At 57.6% G+C, this 21,918-nt stretch overlaps 1 protein-coding gene across 1 annotated transcript in view; it reads right to left on the bottom strand.

The window, feature by feature from the left end:
* CACNG4 (calcium voltage-gated channel auxiliary subunit gamma 4) overlaps window positions 1-20,989 on the bottom strand; it is a gene marked incomplete at its 3' end in the record, with an annotated part of 55,325 nt that extends 34,336 nt beyond the window's left edge. Inside the window, exon 1 of the mRNA XM_079726015.1 lies at window positions 20,763-20,989. Within this exon, the coding sequence (XP_079582141.1) occupies window positions 20,763-20,982 (220 nt within the window). The 5' untranslated portion in view covers window positions 20,983-20,989. The remainder of the gene's footprint in view (window positions 1-20,762) is intronic.
* Window positions 20,990-21,918: the final 929 nt, after the last annotated feature.

Here is a 21,918-nt window from a genome sequence, read left to right as displayed (position 1 = left end):
ATCTCTGAGGGCCACAGGGAAGCTGCTTCCTCTCTTCAGAGGCCGATTCTAGCGGCCTGCCCCTCTCTTGCGCGCGCGGGGGTTACAGCGGGAAGACGCACCCGTCCGTCCGTCCGTCCGGTGGCTCAGCTGAGCAGCCCGGCGGAGTCGCGGGGCCCGGGGGGCAGAGGGAGACCTGCGCCCGGGCGCTCGCGCCCCAGCCGGCTCCTCCCGACGGCGCGGGCGGGCTGCAGGCGGGCGCCGTCCTCACGCCGGCACGCGGCAACCAGGGCTGGCCCGCGGCACTCGCGCGGTCACGCTGCGCGCTGGCGGGCTGGCAGCTGGGGGCGCTGCCGGCCGCTTCCCCAGGGCAGAGCCGTGCGCGCGCTCACCAGGCGCGAGTCTACCCTCCGCAGGCCCGCGGCTCTGGGAACCGCGCGCCCAGGCCCCTCGCCCTGTGACCCCGGGCAGCTCTGCCCGGGGTGTGTGGGGGGCGGGTGCCTGGGACGTGAGGGAAGAAAGTGAGGGGTCGGCGCGTCCCTCCCCGCTGCCTCGGACACGGTCTGCGGCAGCCGCTGCACCATTTCTGGGGGTCCATCCCCTCCCGGGAAGTCCCTCCCTCCGTGGGCCCTGCTTCCCCCAAGACCCAGACGCTTGCTGAATGGCCTGGCCTCTGGCGAAGACACCTCGTCCTGCCGTCTCTCCACTGTCCGGCCGGCAGGGCCGCCTGTAGTGACTCATGTCCGGGCGCCCCACGGTGCCCGCGTCGCTTCTCAGCTCTTGCATCACTTGGGTCGTCTCTCCCAACGTTACATTTCCTCTGTCTAAACACACAGAGTGGCTTCTGTCGTCCTGGAGCTCGACTGAAAGAGGAATGAAAACGGCGAAGCACTTAGGCGGTACCAGCGGCTCTTACTGTGCACTGTCTCCTTGCATTGGCACGTGGGTAGAGGCTGGGGTTGATACATGGATTCCATTTTGCAGACGAGGAAGATGAGGCTCGGAGGAGTTAAACAGCTTGCCCCAAAGAAACGTCCGCTTGAACCCAGTTGCAGTGGAAAGAACACGAGCCACGGGGCAAATCTCATCTTACCCACTTAGCAGCTGTCTGTCTGCAGGCAAGCTACCTAATCTTTCCAAGCCCCTGTTTCCTAGTTCCAGACGTGTCCATCGCCCCAAATAGAAACTCGCACCCATTAAACAGTTACTGCCACTCCCCTCGCCTCCCAGCCCCTGGCAACCACTAATCTGCTTCCTGTTTCTACGAATATGTCGGACATTTTGTATAAAAGGAATAACACGATATGTGAGTGTTGACGGTTGGATTGTGTCCCTTTCCTTCCAAATTCCTGTTGTAGTCCTAACTCCCAGGACCTCAGAATCCGGCCATATCTGGACATAGGGTCATTGCCAAGACAGTTAAGAAGGCCATTCGGATGGGCCCTAATCCACATGGCTGATGTCTTTATAAAAAGGGAGCATTTATACACAGACACGCGCACACAGGGCGAATGTCCTGTGAAGATGAAGGCGGAGGTCAAAAAGCCAGAGGACACCTACGATCGCTGGCGGCCACTGCAGCTCAGGCAGAGACACAGAGAGATGCTCCCTCCGAGCCTCAGAAGGAACCAAGCCTACCGACACCTTGATCTTGGGCTTGTGGCCTCCAGAACCGAGACAATACATTTCTGTCGTTCAAGCCACGAGGTGTGGCACTTTGTTACAGCAGCCCCAGCTTCTGCGTCTGGCTTCTTTCACTTAGGATGCTGTTTATGCGCTCATGCGTGCTGCAGCGTTTCTTGTCACTGGGTTCCGGGTTCTCTGGGGCTTCGTTCTCGACTGTTGAGCGCTACAGTCCGTCCCAGCGAGCACTGCGGGACAGAGGCGTGACCAGTGTGGGGAGGCCGGCTGGAGGCCTCCGTGAGAAGCCACACCTACGGGGGCCTGGGGGCAGAGCTACCCCTGTCCTGCTGAGACACAGCTCCCAGCCCTCACGGCTCCTCTCACTGCCCCAGAGAAGTTTCCAGCTCTCACCCTGCATCCCGGGGGCGGGGGCCTCCCCAGGGTTGCCTCGCAGTGTGATTGGTGGTCAGGAGCTTGGGCTCAAAGCCCAGGGCCAGCCCTGCCGTTTACATGCTCTGCCACTTGGGAGAGTTACTGTCAGCCGCTGTGCCTCAGTTTCCCCATCTGTGAAATGGGGATAGTTAAATAGTGGAGAAATTAGTTAAGACACGAGAGCCTTGTACGGTCTCCTATAGACCAGCTGCTATAAGGGGCCCCGCTGTTCCCCTCGTGTGCCCTGGAGCTGGACTTTTCATAAGGTCCAGCTCATTAAGTCCTCTTTCCTCCCAGGTGTTCCGTCTTGGTGACACACCGTCCACGGTCACCCTGTGATGGGCTCTCCCCCCGCTCACCCGTCCATCTCCAAGATGGAACTCACATGCATCCTCTTCCCCATCCCATTGTCCTCCTTCAGGGCTCATCACCCCTGGTCTGGACTCTCCCCGCATTTTCCTAACAGGTCTCCCTGCCTCCAGCCTGGGTCCCTCCTCCCCATCTTCTGTCGTAGAGCCACAGAATCTGGGTGCCCGGGGGCCGAATGCAGGCCCCTGACGTGTGCGAAGGACTCCAGCTTCGGGCCCCACCTTCCTCCTAACACTGGCTCCTGGGCCTCTTCCCATATTGGCCTTTGGTTTCAGCAGACCCAAAGTTCTTTGGCTTTCTAGAACACACTGTGTCCCGCGCCTCTGCAGTACCCACTTGGGACCTGGGACGTGGGAGGTTTGTGCCCATGCTGGTGCTCTGCCTGGAAATTCTCCTCCTTCCTGTTTCTCAGTGGATTCATGCTCATCTTTCAAAACTGGCTCAGATGACCCGTTGTCCAGAAAGACTCCTGTGACCGCACCCTGTGTCACGGAGGCTGCCCCCCGCCCACTCTGTGCGGCTGCAGCTCCCTGCTGCGTTTCCTCACGGATGTGTTATGGATCTGGCTGTCCCTCTGTCTTCCCACTCCTTACTGGACACTGACTTCTTCGAGGAACAGGGCTGGATTCTACTTTTTACCCAGGTGCTCAATAAAATGTCCTCTGAATGAATAAAGGACGAATAGATGAGTGAATGAACTTGTGAACGAACGAAGACGCGAGACTCTGCATATTCAGCTCCCCCTGTCTGCAGACTCGTGCATGTTCTGCAAGACACGGACCAAATGTCACCGCCTCCGGGAAGACTTCCCTGACTTCTCTGTGGAATCGAGAGCCCCATGACAAGTTTCTCTTAATTAAGGGTCCCAGAAGAGCCCCACCCACTTAAGAGCCACCCAAGGGCAGGCCCCACCCTATTCAACGTGATAGCCAGAGCGATCCTTTTGGAATCCGGGTGGAAGCCCCTCAGGCCTCTGCTCCAAGCCCTCCCTGGTTCCTCCCTCAGAGTAAATGGCCAAGTGCTTGCCCATGGCCATGGTCCCCTCTCTGACCCACACCTCCTGCTCCCTGCTCAGCCGCTCAGGCCTGGGACAGGCTCTGGAAGGGCCGTGACACCTGCCGTCCCTCTGCCTGACACGATGGTCCCCGAGAGCTCTCCCTCCGAGGCCCCCCCAGCCACTCTGTCATCACGACCTTCACCCTGACGCTCCTGGTTTTTCTCAATTACTGTGTGTCTCCCCTGGGACAATACAATCATTCTGTGTATTGTTGTCTGTTTTATTTATTTACTGCTGTGAAAGAAAATTTCCCCACCACCTGAAAGGCTGCCTGGTAAGTAGCAGGCACTCAATAAATGTTTGTTGAATGAATCAATGAATGAATCTTTGGGTGCCCATGACTCAGTCTGGGGTCTGGTTTTTAAATTCCCAATGAATATTTGCTGGATTTGAATAGAAACTTAAAACATATGCTGGCGGAGCTCCGGGGGCCGATGGGGCAGGACGAGGGCTGGTGGCCGAGACCCCCAGGGCAGGGTACCAAACAGTCTCTCAAAATCACAGCGGCTGGGCCAAGAGAGAAGGTCTCCCTAGGGGTCTTGAAGTTTCCTGGAGAGACTATAGATCATGCCAGGTCCAAGTGGGAGGTCTTGTCATTCTGAGCAGCTCTGAACCACAGAACTCGCTGAAACAGGAAGACTTTTTCCTTTAGCAGGTCAAGCAGCATTTCCAAGAGGCCAGGCACCAAAATAATAGTGGAATGAATGAATGAATGAATGAATGAATCCTTGAGTCCTCAGAACTTAGCACGGGTAAGCACACACATTCCCAACGAGTATTTGCTGGATTGACAAGAATTGAAGAAAACACAGGCCAGTAGATGAGGAGCCATGGGGGCAGGTGAGGGCTGGTGGCAGGCCACCTGAGGGGTCTTTGTCACCCCAGACCTGTATTTGTCTGTTTTCAATTTTTATTGAGCTAATATACAGGGAGAAATACTAAGAGTGCGGCTTGATGGTTGTATGTCCACATCCGTGTAACTACCACCCAGATCAAGGTACAGACACCATGTTCACCCTCCTGGAGGTTCCTTCTCACCCCATGCCCTGGCAGCCAACCCTCACACAGGGAGCCACATGGCTGACCTCCATCATCCTAGATTAGTTCTGCCTGCATTTGAACTTGATATGAATGGAAGCATACAGTAGGATCTGACTGCTTTTCTATCTGCCTTTTGTGAGCCGGGAGTCACCACGTGAATGCCAACAATCGCAGTCTGGGTGTGAAAGCCTGCTGACAGGTGGCATCCCCTGCAAGACGTGGGTTCCGGGGGCTTGAAGTGCACACTTACTGCCTCCGTGAAGGAGCTGTCTTGAGCAGAACAATTTTCACCTTCTTTGATGAGAGCACCCCATCTTAAGAGCCGCCCTCGGTCTGACAGCTGAATCTTTCCTTTCCAGGCTGCATGAGTCAGCCCCAGGGCCCGGCATCGTGCTCTGTTCTGGTCACGATGCTGTGCCCACCTCTTCCCAGAAGCCTGCCGTGCCAGCCCGGCCCACAGCCAGCGTCTGGCAACCCCTGGGCTGTGCCTATGGGGTGGGTATTGCTCTGTCTTCACACCCAGCCCTCCACCCCCATCACCCCCGCCCCCAGTGTCCGTGTGGCCCCTGGGTTCCGGAACCTGCACTACCCCACAGCCTCTCCTCAGGGAGCCTGAGGCTGCCTCTCTCCCCAGCGTGCAGCGGGCACGGGAGGTGTCAGCAGCTGGCTGCAGAAAAAGCTGGGGGCGGGTTTTGGAGTCGAGACTGGGGCTCAGCTGCTGGCTGTGTCCCAGGCGGGTAAGCCTGCCCTAGTCTCCCCACTGCCCACACAGGAAGTGTTACCCTCGCTACGGTGCACGGATGAAACAAACTGTGCAAAGCGCCTGCACGTAAGAGATATTCAGATGTCATAGCTGCCACTGTTACAGCCCAGGGACGAGGAGGGTGAACCTGGAGCTAGACTGCGTGGGTCTGAATCCTGATCTCAACATGTGTGGGCTCTGGGGCCTCGGGCAGGTTGCTTAACCTCTCTGTGCCTCAGTTTCCCCATGTATACAACGGATGTAGTGATAGCACCTCACTCATGGGGGGCTGAGGATTAACTAAGTCAGTCCATCCAGCTATCTAGCCGTCTATCTAGCTACCTGGTGCCTGGGACAGTTCCTGGCACATAGTAAAGGCCGTGTAGGTAACAGCTCAAACTATGACGAACAGTTCGACAAATAATTAAATAGTAATAAATCATGGCTGTTATTAGGATGATATAACATGTGGAAAGTTCCTGAGATAATACATGTCATGCTTGGTACACGATGAGTGCTCACCAGATAACCCTTCGTGCTTTGGGTCCTACAGGGAGAAGTGGGCGGGAGGGTGTGGGATGGATAAACAGGTAACCGGGTCGGGGGAAGAGGGCGCCGTGAGGGCTGAGCAGGGCTGGCCCGGCCACCTTCTGCTCGTGGGCAACTCGACGCCCCACCTCTGATAAGGAGAGGGTCTCCTCCGGGTCTCTGGACCCCAGCCCCTCCCAGAGCCCTTTGCACCGGCAGGCACGCCCCAAAGGCTTGTTGACTGAAAGCCAGAAATGAGCTAGAGAAAGCACCCAGGTTTAAAAGCAAAAAGCAAGAAACAAGGTAGAGTTCCTTCCCGATCCTCCGGAGATGGGGAGACCAAAGGCGGGCATAAACACCACTTCCGAGAAGATGATGGGCTTTCAAGGCTGAAGGTGAGTGCTTTGTTTTCAGCTCCAGGAAAGATTGAACAAGAAGGAACAGACATCACCATTAAAGGCACAGAGATTCTGATGAGATTCGAGAAACAACTTTCTGGTTTAAGTATTGGCCATCTCGGGCACAGACGCCAGATGTGGACCTCGCTGGTGCTTTTATCTTAACCACAACTGCCGCTAATGGCTAAAAGCAGCATTAATGAGCAACAAGGACCATTAACCTGGCAATGAGGACTCCTGGAAGCTGATACCCCAGCATCCACTGGCATTTGACCTGTCACTTGACTCACAGGCAAAGAGCAGGGTGTGGTTACAGCAGCAGTACAGGTCACAGTGGAAACTGCCTTTCCTACGATATCCACCAGGCACAGATCTTTTCTAAAGAGTTTACACAAATGGAATTGGCAATGGAAAAATTCTGAGACGGAAGAATCCTCTATTTTAAAGCATTTGAGGAATTTTTGGTGCAACGGAGCGTGCTTAAACTTGCCACAGGGTGATTTTTCAGGGAAAAAAAAAAAAAAGCAAGCATCTTCTGTCCAAACTTCATTGGATTCGTATTTTAAGAAACCTTGGCCAGTCTGGCTCAGGCGGAAAAATTCCCCCAAAGGAAGATTTCATGGCCAAGCTTTTATATTAAGTACTTGGTTTTACATATGTGATAAAAGTTTGTGAGAGCACATATCTGGGTTTTATTTGCTTTTCACTTACTGTTGCAGTCACTTTGGGCACTTTTATTACGTGAGATGGATGTCTAAGAATGGAAACCCAATGTGTAAATTGTGCTTACAGGAAATAAAGATTTGATGGTGGATGGCTCGAAAAGGCTTTCATCCAGCAATCAATTTTGTTATGTCAGGGGCGACCTGAAATAAAACACTGACAAAAGGTGACTGGGCATGATGCCTGGGGCATGTTCCTGGATGCAGTTAAGCAGACAGAGAGCAGACACCATGGATGCTGAATGAACATACTGAGCCATTCACCTGTCTGCGGGCTGGAGACTGGCCCTGGTGCTTTTTAAAATTAAATATCAGGTTCATGTATTCCCCCCCACACACACAAACAGGGTAGAAAATTAGAAAAAGAAAGAAGGAGATAAGATAAACCACTCAGACTTCCCATGACCATCATTAAGAAAAACCATTTTGGTGAATTTTTTCCCAATATTTTTTTCAGGCCTCTGAGAACAGCCATAGCCATATTCACATCTATTTTGTACCAGATAACCTTTAGAGGTTTCACATCCGTGGGTTTCTGACTCACTCAATTTGCTATTTAATAGAATTCTCCTCAGGTTTAATAACCCTCCTAATAATCGCAGAGTTAAAAGAATACATTTTTATCTAGTAAATTTCTCAAGAACTTTCAAAAAACTGCCTTGAACAGGAAGGAAGAGAAGGCTTCTGTGCTTTAAATATGGCAGACTAGAAAGGAAAAGGGAAGAAATCATCAGAAACGCAAGTTAGAAAGAAAGAAACAGAAGGCGGGGCGGGGAGAACTGGGGGATGGGCGGGAACAAAGGATCTGGGTTTCGGAGGAGGGGGTGATGGTGGGGACAGTGGGGAAGGAGGCAACCCAAACAAGGACCCTGGGGACACATCACAAACAGCCACTGCGTGGGAAGAGGGGCTGACCAGCGTGAAGGTGGGGGACAGGCCAGGGGCCCGCAGGCAGCGCCCCGAGAGCCGGATCGCCAGGACCGCGGCCACGGGCCACAGGGGCGGCCGAGGCGGGAGAAGGAAGCCCCTCCCGATGGTTAAGCCGGTGCGGCCTCTCCACCCCCCAGGCGTCTGGCCTCGACTCGCACGCAGGAATCCGTGGGCAGAAAGATAACAAAAGCTATTTTTCATGCAAGAGGAGTTGGACATCAGGGGAAATCAGAGCCCCTTTGTACGATATGCCAAACTGCTGAAGCGAGCAAATGTCTCGGGCGAGGGCTCAGATGCGAGCCGGGAACGGCACGCTGGCCCCCGGGAGCCAGCGTCAATGTGCGCTTGTTATCAGCGGCGGAAGCAAGCCTGGGGCACCCTCCCCCCACTGCGCGGCCAGACGAGCTGGTGACACGGCCTTGGCTGGACTGTCCGGCCCCTGGAAGGAAGCCTGGGTGTCCTGAGATGTCCTCGGGGAGTCCCATTCCCCTCCCAACTCGTGGTGTGATCCTCGAGACCCACCCTCACGGTGGGCCCTCCCGTAGCCCCAGGTGCAGGGAAGCCTCTGGGGGTCAGGCATGTGTTCCAGCCCCAGGCCCAGCACCAACAGCTCACCTCGGCCCCACCCCCACCCCCGCAAGCAAATCTGCACAGGAGGTGTTGCTAACGTACCCGTTTTGCCGAGAAAGCAACTGAGGCTCAGAGACGCCATTGGGAGGTAGAGCCTGGACTCAAAGCCCGACGCACCCGGGCTCCGGGCCCTCCGCCCCACGTCCACCAGACGTCCTCCAAGACGCCACTCATAAGCGCTGCTGTGTGTTTCGCGCCTATGGCGAAGCAGGCGTACGCAGAGCGCCGTGAGTGTTTTCCACTTGATCCTCCGGACGACCCTAAGAGACAGGCCTTAGCGGAACCCCTGGGAGCAGGCCCTGACATCCGGATGTGTTCTGAGGCTCTGTCCTCACTTTGCCGCCTCTTCTCCCGTGGCTTCCCCAGCACCCGACAGTAGGCTCCCCAAGGCCTTTCTGTACCCACAGTGTCCAGCACGAAGCCAGGCACTCAGCAGATGCCCCATAAACGCTAACAAGGTGCTCTCCAATCTCCAAGGCAGCCCCGGCCCTGCGTACTGTTTGCGGGGGCCCTTGGAGGAAACGAGAGAGAGGTGGTTCCAGTAACACCCCCCTGCCCCCCACCCCAGCCGCCAACTTCTGTGCAAACCCAGGACCCTCCAGCATCACTCCCTCCAGTCCCAGCTTCCCCGGCCCACCCTTCCTCCAATCAAAGTCTTCTCTCCTCTCGGGACAGAACAGCACACCCAGGCCTGGCTATGGAATTTTGGGGGGGTCCAGTGCAAAATGAAAATGGGGGTCCTCTCGTTCAAAAATCATTGAGAATTTCAAGATGGCGACAGCAGAGCCTGAAATGACGCAAAGGTGCACGAATACAGCCCTGGTGACACCAATCATTCTATATCCTTTGCACCTGACCCATTATTAGGGTCTGGGTTTTTTTGTTTGTTTTTTAATATCTTTATTGGAGTATAATTGCTTTACCATGTTGTGTTAGTTTCTGCTGTATAACGAAGTGAATCAGCTATTCGTATACATATATCCCCATATCTCCTCCCTCTTGCATCTCCCTCCCACCCTCCCTATCCCACCCCTCTAGGTGGTCACAAAGCACTGAGCTGATCTCCCTGTGCTATGCACCTGCTTCCCACTAGCTATCTAGTTTACATTTGGTAGTGTATATATGTCCATGCCACTCTCTCACTTCGTCTCAGCTTACCCTTCCCCCTCCCTGTGTCCTCAAGTCCATTCTCTACGTCTGCGTCTTTATTCCTGTCCTAGGGTTTGGGTTTTTCTAGGGCAGTCTTGATTTAAAATTTTCTGGATCGTTCTCCCTTCTACTCCACCATCTCCTCACCAAATCTAAGAATGCCAACATTTCAGGATCTCAGTAACACTTCCTACATCATATACAACAACATGAGAGAATCTGTCCTCTGCTCTTTTGTCTAGAACTTTGGTTCAGACAATACAAATGCCCCAGTGCCATTGGTCCCATCAGGAAACCGAGACACTAGGGTCAACAGTCACAGCCTGACATCTCATCACAAGGGGAGCTGTTTCCATCCATCAAGCAGGTGACTGCCATGTCCCTGTGTCCAGGCCAGCCCCGCCTCCACCCTGCAGAGGGGGGGCCCTCAGCCTTGTGCGCTCAGCCCATCCGAAGCCGAGGAGTCTCCTGTTCCCCCACTTCAGGGCACTCCTCTTTGGTTGTGTCTTGGGGATTGGCTCCATCGGCTGGGGGTGTCTACCGCTGTATCTCCGTTTTACAGATGAGAAAACAGAGGCTCAGAGAAGCCAAGGAATCTGCCCAAGGTCACAGAGCTAACACAGGGCAGAGCAGGATTCAAACGCAGATCTCGTTGACTCCCCTGCCACACACCCAGCCCCGGTCCCATTAACCATCACGCAGACTTAGTTCAGAGATCACCTGACCTGACTCTTCTGTACAGTGAAGCCCCTGGTGGGAGGTGTCAGAGGTGTGTGGGGCTAGATCTGTGGAGCTTCGCAGATCAGGGAAGGAGCCTGACTTTATCCCAAGTGGGATGTGGCCCCATTGACGGCCATCGAGTTAGGGAATGACGTGATCTGATTTCCATTTTTCCAAGCTTTTTCTGGCTGTGTGTGAAGAAGGGCTAGCATGGGGGTGGGCGGGAGGGAGGGGCGGGAAGACAGGTCAGGACACTCCTTGGGGCATCCAGGCAAGACATGACAGCGGCTGGGAGCCAGGTGGAGGGAAAGCTGTGGGTGGGTCTGGGCAGTCTGTAAGGAATCCCAAGGGGATGTCGCAGGAAAGGTGTTTTTTCTCATCTCTGCGGTGGCCAGCTCTGGGATGAGCACAAAGCAGGTCATCAGTGTGTCCTGAGCACGAATGATCAAGTCGGGGGGAGAGGGGACCGGCTGATTCTCTGGAGGTGAGAACAAGCCAGCAGCAGTGCATCCGACGGGTGAGGCTGCCACCAGCATGCGGGTCCTCGCTGAGGTGTCAGGGTGAAAAGAGGCCAAGCCAAGTGTTTCCAAGAAAATGAGCCCGAAATCCTGTACCCTCTGCAGCGCCTCTGTGGCAGCGCAGCCACCGTGCTTTTCACAGCACTTTCCCAAGTACCCTCTCATTGGGTATTCGCACAACCCTGGGAGGGCACAGGAGGATGGAGGGAAGAGGGGGAAAGAGGGAGACAGAGGTAGAGAGGAGGGAGGATGGAGGGAGGGATGAGAGACGGATGAAGGGAAAGACAGGTGTCATTTGCCCATTTGACAACCAAGCAATCAAAGGCTCTAGGAGGTTAAGGGATACCCAGAAGACTGTCTGGATGTTAGTCACAGAACCAGAACCAGGCACAGGTCTCCTGACTCCTGCCCCAGGGTTTCCACACCCAGCACCCTCTCCTCCTTTATCACAGCCCTGATCCCGCAACACTGGAGGTCACAGCTGTAGCCCCGGTGCCTGCCAGGAAGTGGAATGGGGGGAAGCGCTCTGGGCGCTGCCTTGGTGCTAGACCCTTCGACTCTTAATTGAGAGCCCTCTGGTTCTGATTTTACGGCTCGCAGAAGCCATTCAGCGTGGTTTTGCCTCTGAGAGGTGATGAAAGAACACCATGTTCTACAGTGGCCTGAACATCCCCGGGGACACTCAGCTTCCTCCATTCCCAGACCCTGGAGGCCAGTGAGCTGACCTGGGGCCCCACTCAGCTCAGCTGCAAAGGTGGGGTGACTTATTTTTTCAGGGAAAACTTCCAAGTTTCAGGAAATATGGAAATAAGGGGAAGGCAATCACACCTTGAATATCTACAAGATGCCAGGCGCCGTGAGGGCTATTTTGCACGCATTTTCTCATAAAACCTTTACAACAATCCCAGGGGTTGATTCAGTGATGCCTCTATTTTACAGTGAAGGAACCGCAGTTCAGAGAGGTTAGCTAATTTATCTGAGACACACAGCTGACTAATGGCAGAGCCTGAACTCAAACCCAGGTCCATGTGGCTTCAGTGCCAGCCACCTGACACTGCCACTTCCATGTGGACTAACAGAGGTTGGAAAAAGTGAGCTGAGACAAGCGCGCAGCCCCTGTCTGTCTCCCCAGGGCCAGGAGGTGACAGGCTGATGGCGGGTGAGCTAGGGAGGCTAACAATTTTTAATAATTTGTTTTCCTTCCAGGCTGTGGAGCTGGGCTTGAGTCCAGAAACTCCCCTGGGCCTCTGAGCACTCTCTTTTGTAAAAGGGGCAATGGCGGGGCAAGGGGTTGTAACGGGGTGGGGGGAGGACACATAAACGGCACTTGCTGGGCACCTCTGCCTCCGTGGGCTTGGTGAGGTACGAGGCACAGAGGGTTGGATGCTGTGACAGTGGGGACCTTGCTTTAGGTCTGCAATCGCGGAGGTGGGGGAGGGGAGTGACGAGTGGGGGAGGGGCGAGAGCGGCTCCAGTTAGAATCCAAAGCCCTTTCAAGCCCGTGGGCAGTTAGGCCTTTTGCAGCTGGGGGACAGAATGCTCAAGGAGCCCGAAGAAAGAGCTGGGGTTAACTTTACGGAGGACGCTGACTTGAAGGACAGATAGAAGTTTGGGGTGGGTAGATGTGGGGGTGATGGAGAGTTCCTGATGTTTTGGGGAGCAGAAACAGCCAGAGGGCTCTTCTGACCCAAGCACATCTCTGGTTCCAGCATCCCAACAGGGCAGCTCCCCTGCCTCCATCCTGGCTCCAGGGAAGGGGGAGGGGCGGAGGAGGAGGCCTGATGTCAAGGCCAGGCATGGCTAAGTGTGAGGTCACACCCCGCATCCTCCGGCCAGCTGGGAGCCGTGGGTCTCTGAGGGGAGGTACCGTCTGCTTTGCAAAGACCCTGGAGCTTCATTTGGAGGGTTGTCTGGAGCCCAGCCCCGTCCCGATGCTCAGGGAGCCCTTGCCATGGGGCAAGGACGGCAGAGAAAGGCCCAGGGGGAGGGAGTCCCTTCGTCCTTCTGTATTTCTTGCTGCTCACCTCGTGCTACGGTGGTTCCTAGTTGCCTGGTCTTCACCCAGGTGCCGGCCCTCAGGGAGGCTGGGTGGGCAGAGCCCTAAGCAGGCAGCCCCAAACCTCCTTCTGCTCCCGGCTCTGTCACTAACCAGCTGTGTGACCTTGAGTAAGTCCCTCTTCCTCTCCAGCCTTGGTTTCCTTTGCTTGCAGAGTGGGAGGATCCAGCCACATCTGTAGTGCCCACCCATGTGGACACCTGCTGGGGCGTCACAGGCAGGATGAGCTGGGTCACCTGCAATTCACGACTCTTAAGAAAGGAATGGAGCCGGGTACCAGTTACATCTGCGGTCACCTAAAGCAGATGCCACGTCATCCCCTTAATAGAGATGCTCCCCGACACCCCCTTCCCCCCGAGGTTCCGTGTGTTTTCTCGAAGGAACGAGAAATAAGTGGAGTTCCTTTTAGTTGACGGGAATCAGATCAGCCCTTGCCCTCAACCGAAATGGCACTTCCCTTAGAGCAGCGGTTCTCCATGGGGGGCAATCTTGCCTGGGCCCCCTCCACCATCCAGGAGACTTTTGGCAAAGTCTGGAGACGTCTGTGGTTGTCACAGCTTGGTGAGGCGGGGCTGTAGCTGGCTTCTAGTGGGTAGAGGCCAGAGACGCTGCTAACCTTCTACAACATACAGGGCAGCCCCACAGAAAAAAGGATCCCGTTCCAACTTTCCAAGGTACCGAGGATGAGAAATCCTGCCCTGCCGTGAGGGCAGCGGTGGTGAACCCACAACACCTGGATGGGTACAAGCTACCGTGGCTCCCCTGAGCTGTGCTCTACGGAACTTTCCAGCACGCTTTTGGCTGTGGGAGGCTGGGCAGTAGTGTGAAAACCTGGGACCCCCACGGGCTCACACTTATTTCCTCTCCCAACCCCGCTCCTTCTTCCGTCTTCCCCATGTGGACAGAGCACGGCTGTCTCGCCAGCTACCGAGCCCCCGGTCCAGGCAGTTATGCTCAATCCCTGCCCCCGCCCCAGCCTTCCCCCCACGTCCCCCCATCTCTGCTGCTGCCACTTGGCCCCAGGCTTCCAGTCCGGGCACCTGCAGCAACGCCCACACTGGCCTCCTGGCGGCCTCCCTGCCTCCTCGAATCTCCGTTCTCCAAAAGTAGCCAGCAGACTTTCTGAAAACGTAAATCAGATCCCAACGCCATCCCCTCCCCTCCCCAAGCACAGATCCCTTGTCATAAAAAGCAGATAAAGCAGGGTGCTGACCCTGACCTCGAAGCCTCTCCCAGCCCCTCCGCAGGGATGGAGCCCTGCCCCCCCGCCCCCACCCCTCGAGCTCCGCCGCCCGCACCAGGTTCTTTCCTGCCTCGGGGCCTCGTCTGCCTCTTCCTCTTCCTGGAAGCGCTCCCTCCGGTCCTTCTCTGACACCTCCTTCATGGCCTCTGACCAATGGCCACCCTCCCCAGCCTCTCCCAGCACCCCCCGACCCGGCTCTGTTTCCGCCAAAACACTCATCAGTACCTGGAAGCGTCAGCTACCCCATTAGAACTTCGGCTCCAAGAGATCAGGGGCCACATCCGTCCTGCCCACCCCTGTGACTCAGAGCCCCACACGTCTGACACAGAGCAGTGCTCCGTGAGCATGAATAAATGAAGGGATGGGTGGATGGATGGATGGATGAGGCATGCCCAGCAGGCAGGTGACATATCCTTTACATGTGTGTCTTAGCAGAAATAAGGTTGAGAGTCACTGAACTAATCTCAAAGGCTCTTCCACCTGTAGAACCCGGCTTCCTGTGGGCCACATCAAGGCCACACTGAACCTGGTTCTACCTCGAGGCTGTGGGCAGGGCTCTCTGGGGCTTGTGTGGCTGAAAGACAAAGGTGGGAGGAATGTTCCAGATCAGCCAGGCCCCACTTTCAGATGAGGAGACAGAGGCCCACCAGGCTCTCTGACACCCTGGATCTCATGACCTGAGGCCCCTTCCTACTCTGCATCTGTTACTACATCCTAGATATCCCCAGAGTCTTGGTCGTCTGAGCAGACTGACACCAGGAGATTTATTTTAAAGAGCTGCTGGTTTCCTACTGAGCCTTTCTGAAGCCCCTGACACGGGGCTCCTCCAAAGCCGGCTCTGCTGCGAGACCATTAAGTCCGGCTGGGGTCCACCAAGATCCCCAGCTTCTCTTCACTAAGTCAGCTGGCTCCAGCTGGGTCTTTCTTGTCAGAAGAGAGAAAAGAGTGAAGAACAGAGGGTGAAGAGACAGAGCAGGACATTAAGGGAAGGTAGACATGAGAAGGGACTGCCAGGGCCCCTTCCTGAATGATGAGGGACTGGGCACCAGCTACAGAGCAGGGACAGACGGACGAGCAGCCCTGTCACAGACTGAACGCTTGCGTCCTCCCCAAATCCATATGTTGAAGCTCTAACCCCTGACGTATTCAGAGGTGGGGCTTTGGGAGGTGACTAGAGAGATGAGGTCATGAGGGTGGGGTCCTCATGATGGGATTAGTGCCCTTACAAGGAGAGAACAGAGAGCTCTCTCCGTCACATGAGGACACAGGGATAAGGTGGCCGTTTGCCAGGAAGCAGCTCTCACCAGCAACCGAATGGCCCAGCACCTTGACCTTGGACTTCCAGCCTCCAGAACTGTAAGAAATAATGTCTGTGGTTTAAGCCATTGAGTCTATCACATTTTGTTATGGCAGCCGAGCTGACTAAGGCAGCCCCCTTACCTGTCCCTTCCCAAATCTGTGTGGTTCAAAGGGCATCCCCTGGCTGGGGGAAAGCTGGGCTTATCTGCTCAGCCTCAACCGTGATCCAGACAGCAGCAGGCATCCCTGACACCCAGGAGCCGTGGCTATCTTAAGCCTCATTTTCTCCACCTATAAAAGGCAGAGAATTGGGCTTCCCTGGTGGCGCAGTGGTTGAGAGTCCACCTGCCGATGCAGGGGACACGGGTTCGTGCCCCAGGACTGGGAGGATCCCACATGCCGCGGAGCGGCTAAGCCCGTGAGCCATGGCCGCTGAGCCTGCGCGTCCGGAGCCTGGGCTCCGCAACGGAGAGGCCACAACAGTGAGAGGCCCGCGTACCGAAAAAAATAAAACAAAACAAAACAAAACAAAAAAGGCAGAGAATTAAGATTTACCTTGCAGAGTTGCTGGCAATTATACGAACTAATGTTAAGTCCTGCACGGAGGTTGACGTGATGGCTGTTATGAGCAACGCTGGAGGGCAAAGGAGGGCCTGCGGACGAGGGGACCAGCTGATTGGCTAGGTGCTGCGGGAAGGGAGCCTGCTCTCTGCTCGCACGCCCCTGGGCCTGACTGGACAGGCTGCCTGTGAGTTACTTCAAGAGAAAATGAAAGACAGGAAGAGCGCCCAGCCCAGTGCCTGGCCTGGGGCAGGAGGGGAAAGGATGGAATTCAGATCCAAACCTCCCTGAACAGGCCTGTGTCTGGAGTGTGGGGTAAGGCAGAGCTTCCCAGCTGACCGGCCATGAGAGGGTTCCAGATGTGCCAGAAAAGCATGCCCCCCAGGAGCTGGGCAGGGCCTGGGGTGGCTGGTGCCCCGGGGTAGTCACCGATGGCTGTCCTCTCCTCCCCCGCCCCTGGGGTGCAGTGCAAGTACCTTCTCTTCCTCTGGGGGCCGTGGTGTGACTGACGTTTGGGTACACTCATTGGTGAGAGATGCTGCCCGCGGGGGGCGGGTAGTGGGAGTGAGCATGATGGGGCAAAGGAGCCTCTCACTCGCAGGGGCCAGGGTCTCCCTACCTGCTCCCCAGTAGGTGCCCAGGACAGAGCTGACACAAAGCAGCAGGCCCGGGGCCACCCCTGGCACTGAGACTGCCATCTCAAGGCTCTGACCGAGCTGCGAGTGTGCTGACGGCAGCTCCGTCTATGGGGGACCTGGGCGGGTGGTGCTGCTGAGGCTGAACTTTGCCAGGACCCTGTATTGTGGGCCCAGAGCACAATGACAGCACAGTGACTGGCTCGCTCGGGGACCCTGGTGTCTGGCAGCCCCTGTGAATGTCTCGAGCTCCCAGTGGGCACAGGGGCTTTGCCGCATAAGCTGCTGCCCTCGGGGCCCAGAGTCTCCCCTTCCCTTCCCGTGTCTACACGAGGTCTCCGGTCCCTGGCACACAGTGCATGCTCCGGAATGCCTGTTTACCTTCTACACCTTGCCTGATTCCAGAATGCGTTAGAGACTGAACAAATGTTGGTGGGTGGTAGCTTTGGTGGAGAAGTCCACAAAGATTTGTTACTCCTTTCCTGTGTCCCCAGCCTTGGGCTGAATGTCACCAAAGATGCAAAGAAAGAAGGAGGCGGGGTTCTAGGAGACGGAGGGAGCAGATGGCTGTTTGTGGTGGGAACAGGCTAGTCCAGAACATGGTAGGAAAAGAGAGACAGACAGACAGACAGAGACAGACACACAGAGACAAAGACAGAAACAGAGAGAAGCGAGAAGAGAGTGTGTGTTATGCAATTTGTGTATCAGTTGTACATTCTCACTTCCAAATGCCTTCATGCTGCCGCAAGCCAGCCTCAGAGCTGGGCTCCTCCACTGGATAGGCAAGTACTTGGTTCTATTTTTAATGGGAACCCAGAAGATGTTTGGGAAAGGGCAGGACAACACAGTGGGCAGAGCTTTGTAGTGAGACAAAGGCTCGACGCTGGCCCTGCAGCCTCCTACCTGGGTGCCTCTGGGCAAGTGCCTTGCCCTCTCTGAGCCTCTGTTCCCCACGCTGCAGGTGGAGGTGAAGAGGGCACCCTCTCAGGGCTGTTATGAGTGTGCCATGCAGTAACGTGCACAAGGCTCTGTGCGCTGGAGGATTTTGACACTTGTCCTATAGAGGGGCAGCGGGGAGACCCGGCTTTGGGGGCGGAAAAGGGTGATGTCAGCCGTGGTGAGTCTGGGAGCAGCAGGCTTCTGCCCACAGCCCTGCCAGCCTGCACGGACACCTTAGGTACACAGAGGGCTGCTCTCCTGACCTCACAACATCATTCCTGTGAAACAGCCAGGGAACTGAATCTGCTGTTTGTGAGGTGCCAGCAAACACTTCAGAGTCCCACTGTCACAACTGGTGGGGTTTTTTGGTTTGGTTTGGTTTGGGTTTTTTTGCGGTACGCGGGCCTCTCACTGCTGTGGCCTCTCCCGTCGCGGAGCACAGGCTCCGGACACGCAGGCTCAGCGGCCATGGCTCACGGGCCCAGTCACTCCGCGGCATGTGGGATCTTCCCGGACCGGGGCACGAACCCGTGTCCCCTGCATCGGCAGGCAGACTCTCAACCACTGCGCCACCAGGGGAGCCCACAACTGTTGTTTTATTAGCTGCCTGCTGCAGTATTTCTTTAGTTTCAGCTTAGAGGTTTGAGCTTTTCATTTTTTCCCATGAAATGCTTTGGGGTACTTTGCTAGAGAGCAGGTGGAAATAATGCATTGTACACACAGAAGCCAATACTGAGGTGACCATGTCCACAGGGAGTGGCCTGGGGTTAATGTGTCGTCCGGGTCTCGGCCTGGACGCTCGCGGGCAGGTGGAGACGTCATAGATGGCAGACGGCCGTCGGACTCTGCGATGTGCTTTTGTGAGATAAGCTGGCAGTTTCCACCCCGGCTGAAGGACTGCCAGGATGATTCTAGAGCACCCCGAGGGATCCTGAGCCAGTTCTCTCAGCCCTGGCTTGGTCCAAGAATGTCCTGGCCCTTGGAAGTGGCCTGGTTTGGCCCCCAGAACCCCTGAGCTCCTTGGGGATGACAGAGGCAGCCCAGTTCTTGGGGTGAAGTCCCCAGATGGCAGCTCCCCACCCTCCCTCCGCCAGCAGAGCCTGCTGCCCAGATCAGCTTGGGGCTCTCTTGATGAGCATCGAGTGCAAACGGCTCAAGGCAGCTGGCAAGATGCTAAGTGCGGCATCAATCCTAATTAGGATGAGAAATTAATAAAGGAGGCATTCGAGCCACTCTGCAGGGGCCAGGCTCGCCGGCATGGAGGAGTGAGTTCCAATTTCGACCGGGAACCTGGAAGGCCTGGGGCCCACATGCGTGGGCTTGGGTGATGACAGGGGCTTCACTTACTGGACCACATATACAGCACCCAGTGGGGCCTGCGAGGTAGAACACGGGGGCCCAGCCACCCTTGTTCTGTGTCTAACTCAGGTGCCGTGGCAGGCAGTGACATGGGTACATCCTCCAGATGAGAGGAGTAGGTGTTCTTGATCTGAGCATCTGCACACCAAAAATGATGTTTTTGAAAAGAAAAGAGGAGGGTGTGATGGTGGGCCCGCCGGTCCTTTGTGTGGCTGTTTCCCAAACTATTGATTGCACATTCCCGCTCCTGGAAGACTCCACTCAGTCCGGGCAATAAGCTCCAAATTCAAAGGTCAAAGCAGCTTCGTTTGGGAGAGAAAGTGGGGGGCAGAGGTGGGCAGGATTCCAGATGAGAACCGGCCTCATGGGGGTGAGGGAGAAAGGGAGCAAGCGCCACCTCACCTGGCGACCCTGCTTTACAAAGCCTCCTTTCACCCGACCCCAAATACGGCCAGAAGAAGGGCCATCTCTTCCAGAGCTGCCTACCAACCTCCAGGAAGACGCCACCCCGCCGAACTCTTCGCAGGGGCTGGAACTGCAGGAAGGAAGGCTGGGGGTGCGGGAGAACCTCCCCGACCACGGAAGGCGGAGTTGACACACGCGGAAAGGTTACAGAAAAAGGAGGAGGAAACTCTGTCCAAGGATTTTTGAGAGGAAGCCTCCACCAACGTCCCCCACCCCTTTTCCGGTCTGAAAGCCAAGACCAAGCGGCGAACCCGTGCACAACCTGGAGGGGAACAGACCGCCCGGACAAAGCCACCTGTTAGTCCAAGTTCCGCAGCGGGGCGGGCGGGAGGCGCTGAAGTCTGGCGCACGTCGCCACTGGAGGAGTCCGGGTCCCTCCCCCGGAGGGAGCGGTCCCCGCAGTCCGGGGACACCCAGTCCCGGCCCCCAGAGGCATTCCATCCGTACAACACCTACTGCAGGACCCGGCCGCGCACCTGGAGGGCTCAGCGCCGCGTCCCTCCTGCCGGGACCGGGCGGCCACGCCCCTCCCAGGCAGTTCGCGGTCCGCGGGTCGCCCCTGCGCGCCCCAGTTCTACTGCAGATTCCCGGCCTTGGGACGACGGCGGCGGGCTCGCTGCCCTAGTCGGGGTGGGGGGAGAATTGGTGACGCTCCCCTCCCCTCCCCACCGAGCGGGGAGGAGTGGGCCGGTGGCCCCTGGAGGAGTACGTGGCGGAGCAAGGTCTCGGCAAGCGTCAGGCTCGGGCGACCCGGGTCCCCAGACCCGGTCGGAGCCCAGCCCCCCTCCCACCCCTCGGCCAGGCCTCGAGCGAGCGCGGAGCGGCCCTGGCGCTCCCCGCCCCCGGCCGGCCCCGCCCCAGGATGGCCAGTTCCCATAGCAATCGCGCAGACACCGGTTGCCAAGCAACCTCTCCCCCAGCTCCCTCCCTCCTCGGCCGTCCGCTCCCCCCAACTCTAGCTTCCTCCCGCCCCCTCGCCAGCCTCCGCCTCCCCCGGGGGCGCTGGCGCGGCCCCTCGGGATCGCTCCGGTCTCGGGCTGCGCGCGCGCGCGTGAGTTTCGGTGTGTTTCATTGTGTCTGTGTGAGAGGGGGTGTGCGTGTGCCAGCGGAGAGTTTGTAGGGCCGGTGTGTTGGGGGCGGGGGGCGTCCCCATCGGGAGGGACCACGAGGTGCTGCACAGCTGGCCGCGAGGGGACCCGCCCGCTCGCTCCGGCTCCTTTGTGTCTCGCGCGGAGCCAGGGCCGCGCCCACCCCTTCCCGGCCGGCTCCCCGAGCAGGGTGTGTGCGTGTGCGTGTGTGTGGTGTGTGTGTGTGCGTGCGCCTGGGCGCGCGCGCGCGTGGCGAGGGGGTGCCGGGGCCGGCCGTACCTTCGATGCAGCACACCCGCCACAGCCCCGAGTGGGTGAGGTCGCCGCGGGTGCGGCGGGGCGGGGGCCCGTCGTCCATGGTCAGGTTGGTGCCGTTGCAGATGTACGCGCTGGAGTAGAGCCAGTAGTCGGTGCCGATGGCGATGGCCATGAGCGCGAAGGCGGCGAAGGCTCCGGCCGTGGTCAGCAGCATCTGCAGCCCGCGGTCGCATCGCACCATGGTGGGCGCCTCATGCTCCGCCGCCCGCCGGCCGCCCGCCCGCCCTCCTCGCTCCGCGCGCCGTTCCGGGGGCGCCGGGGCTTGGGGGCCGAGGGCCGGGGGGCGGCGCCGCGCCGGGGCTCAAACTCCGAGGCGCGGCGGCGAGTGCGGGCTGCGCGGGCCGCCGGGCGGGCGGGCGGGCGGCGGCGACCGGGGCTCCTCCCTCTCGGCCCGCCCTCCCCGCTCGGCCCGCGCCTCCGCCCCGCGCCCTCCGCGTCGCCGCCGCCGCCGCCGCCGCCGCCGCGCCCCGCGCCTCTCGGCGCCGCCCCTCGAGCCTCGGCCCCCGCAGGGTGTGCGCTCCCCGCTCTTCCTTCTCGCCCGGCCCGGATTTTCTCTCCCTCCGCGCCTCTCCGCTGTCCGCGCTCGTGTGCGCTCCGCTCTCCTCTCCGGTTCGTTCACATTATTAGAGCGCAGGGAGCCAGGGCACGGGTTCCCCAGGAGGATCGAGGGGAGACGGCGTGGCAGCCTCCCCGCTTTCCCAGCCCAGCCCAGGACACCCCGCCTTCCTTACATGGCCCTGGGGGCTCTTTAATATGTGGTGTGCGTGTGTGTGTCCCTCCTTCCCCGTGCATTATCCGCGCCTTTACCTGGTGACGAATTTATAGGCGTGAGCGTGGGAGTGGGAGTGTTCAGGTCAGATTTCCAGAAGCCCCAGATGGGGGTCACAGCTGGGAGACAGGCCAGGCCCCAGCCACTTCCCTCCCCCCACCTAGGTGGCTGCGGGCCACCAGCTCCTGCAGATCCGCCGGCAGGGGCTGCAGGACCCAGACTTTACAGTCGAGGCAGAAGGGAGGTGTCAGCCAGCGGCGCTTTGGGAAGAACACCTGATCCCTGTTTTATGGATGGACGGAGAAACTGTGCTGGAAGCTGCGACGCTCCTCCCCCAGTACATTTCTG

This window comes from Hyperoodon ampullatus (assembly GCF_949752795.1).
Source record: "Hyperoodon ampullatus genome assembly, chromosome: 19".
In the NCBI taxonomy this organism is placed as follows: domain Eukaryota; kingdom Metazoa; phylum Chordata; class Mammalia; order Artiodactyla; family Ziphiidae; genus Hyperoodon; species Hyperoodon ampullatus.
The sequence above is the reverse complement of the archived record's forward strand: the minus strand, read 5'-3'. Positions and strand labels throughout refer to the sequence as shown.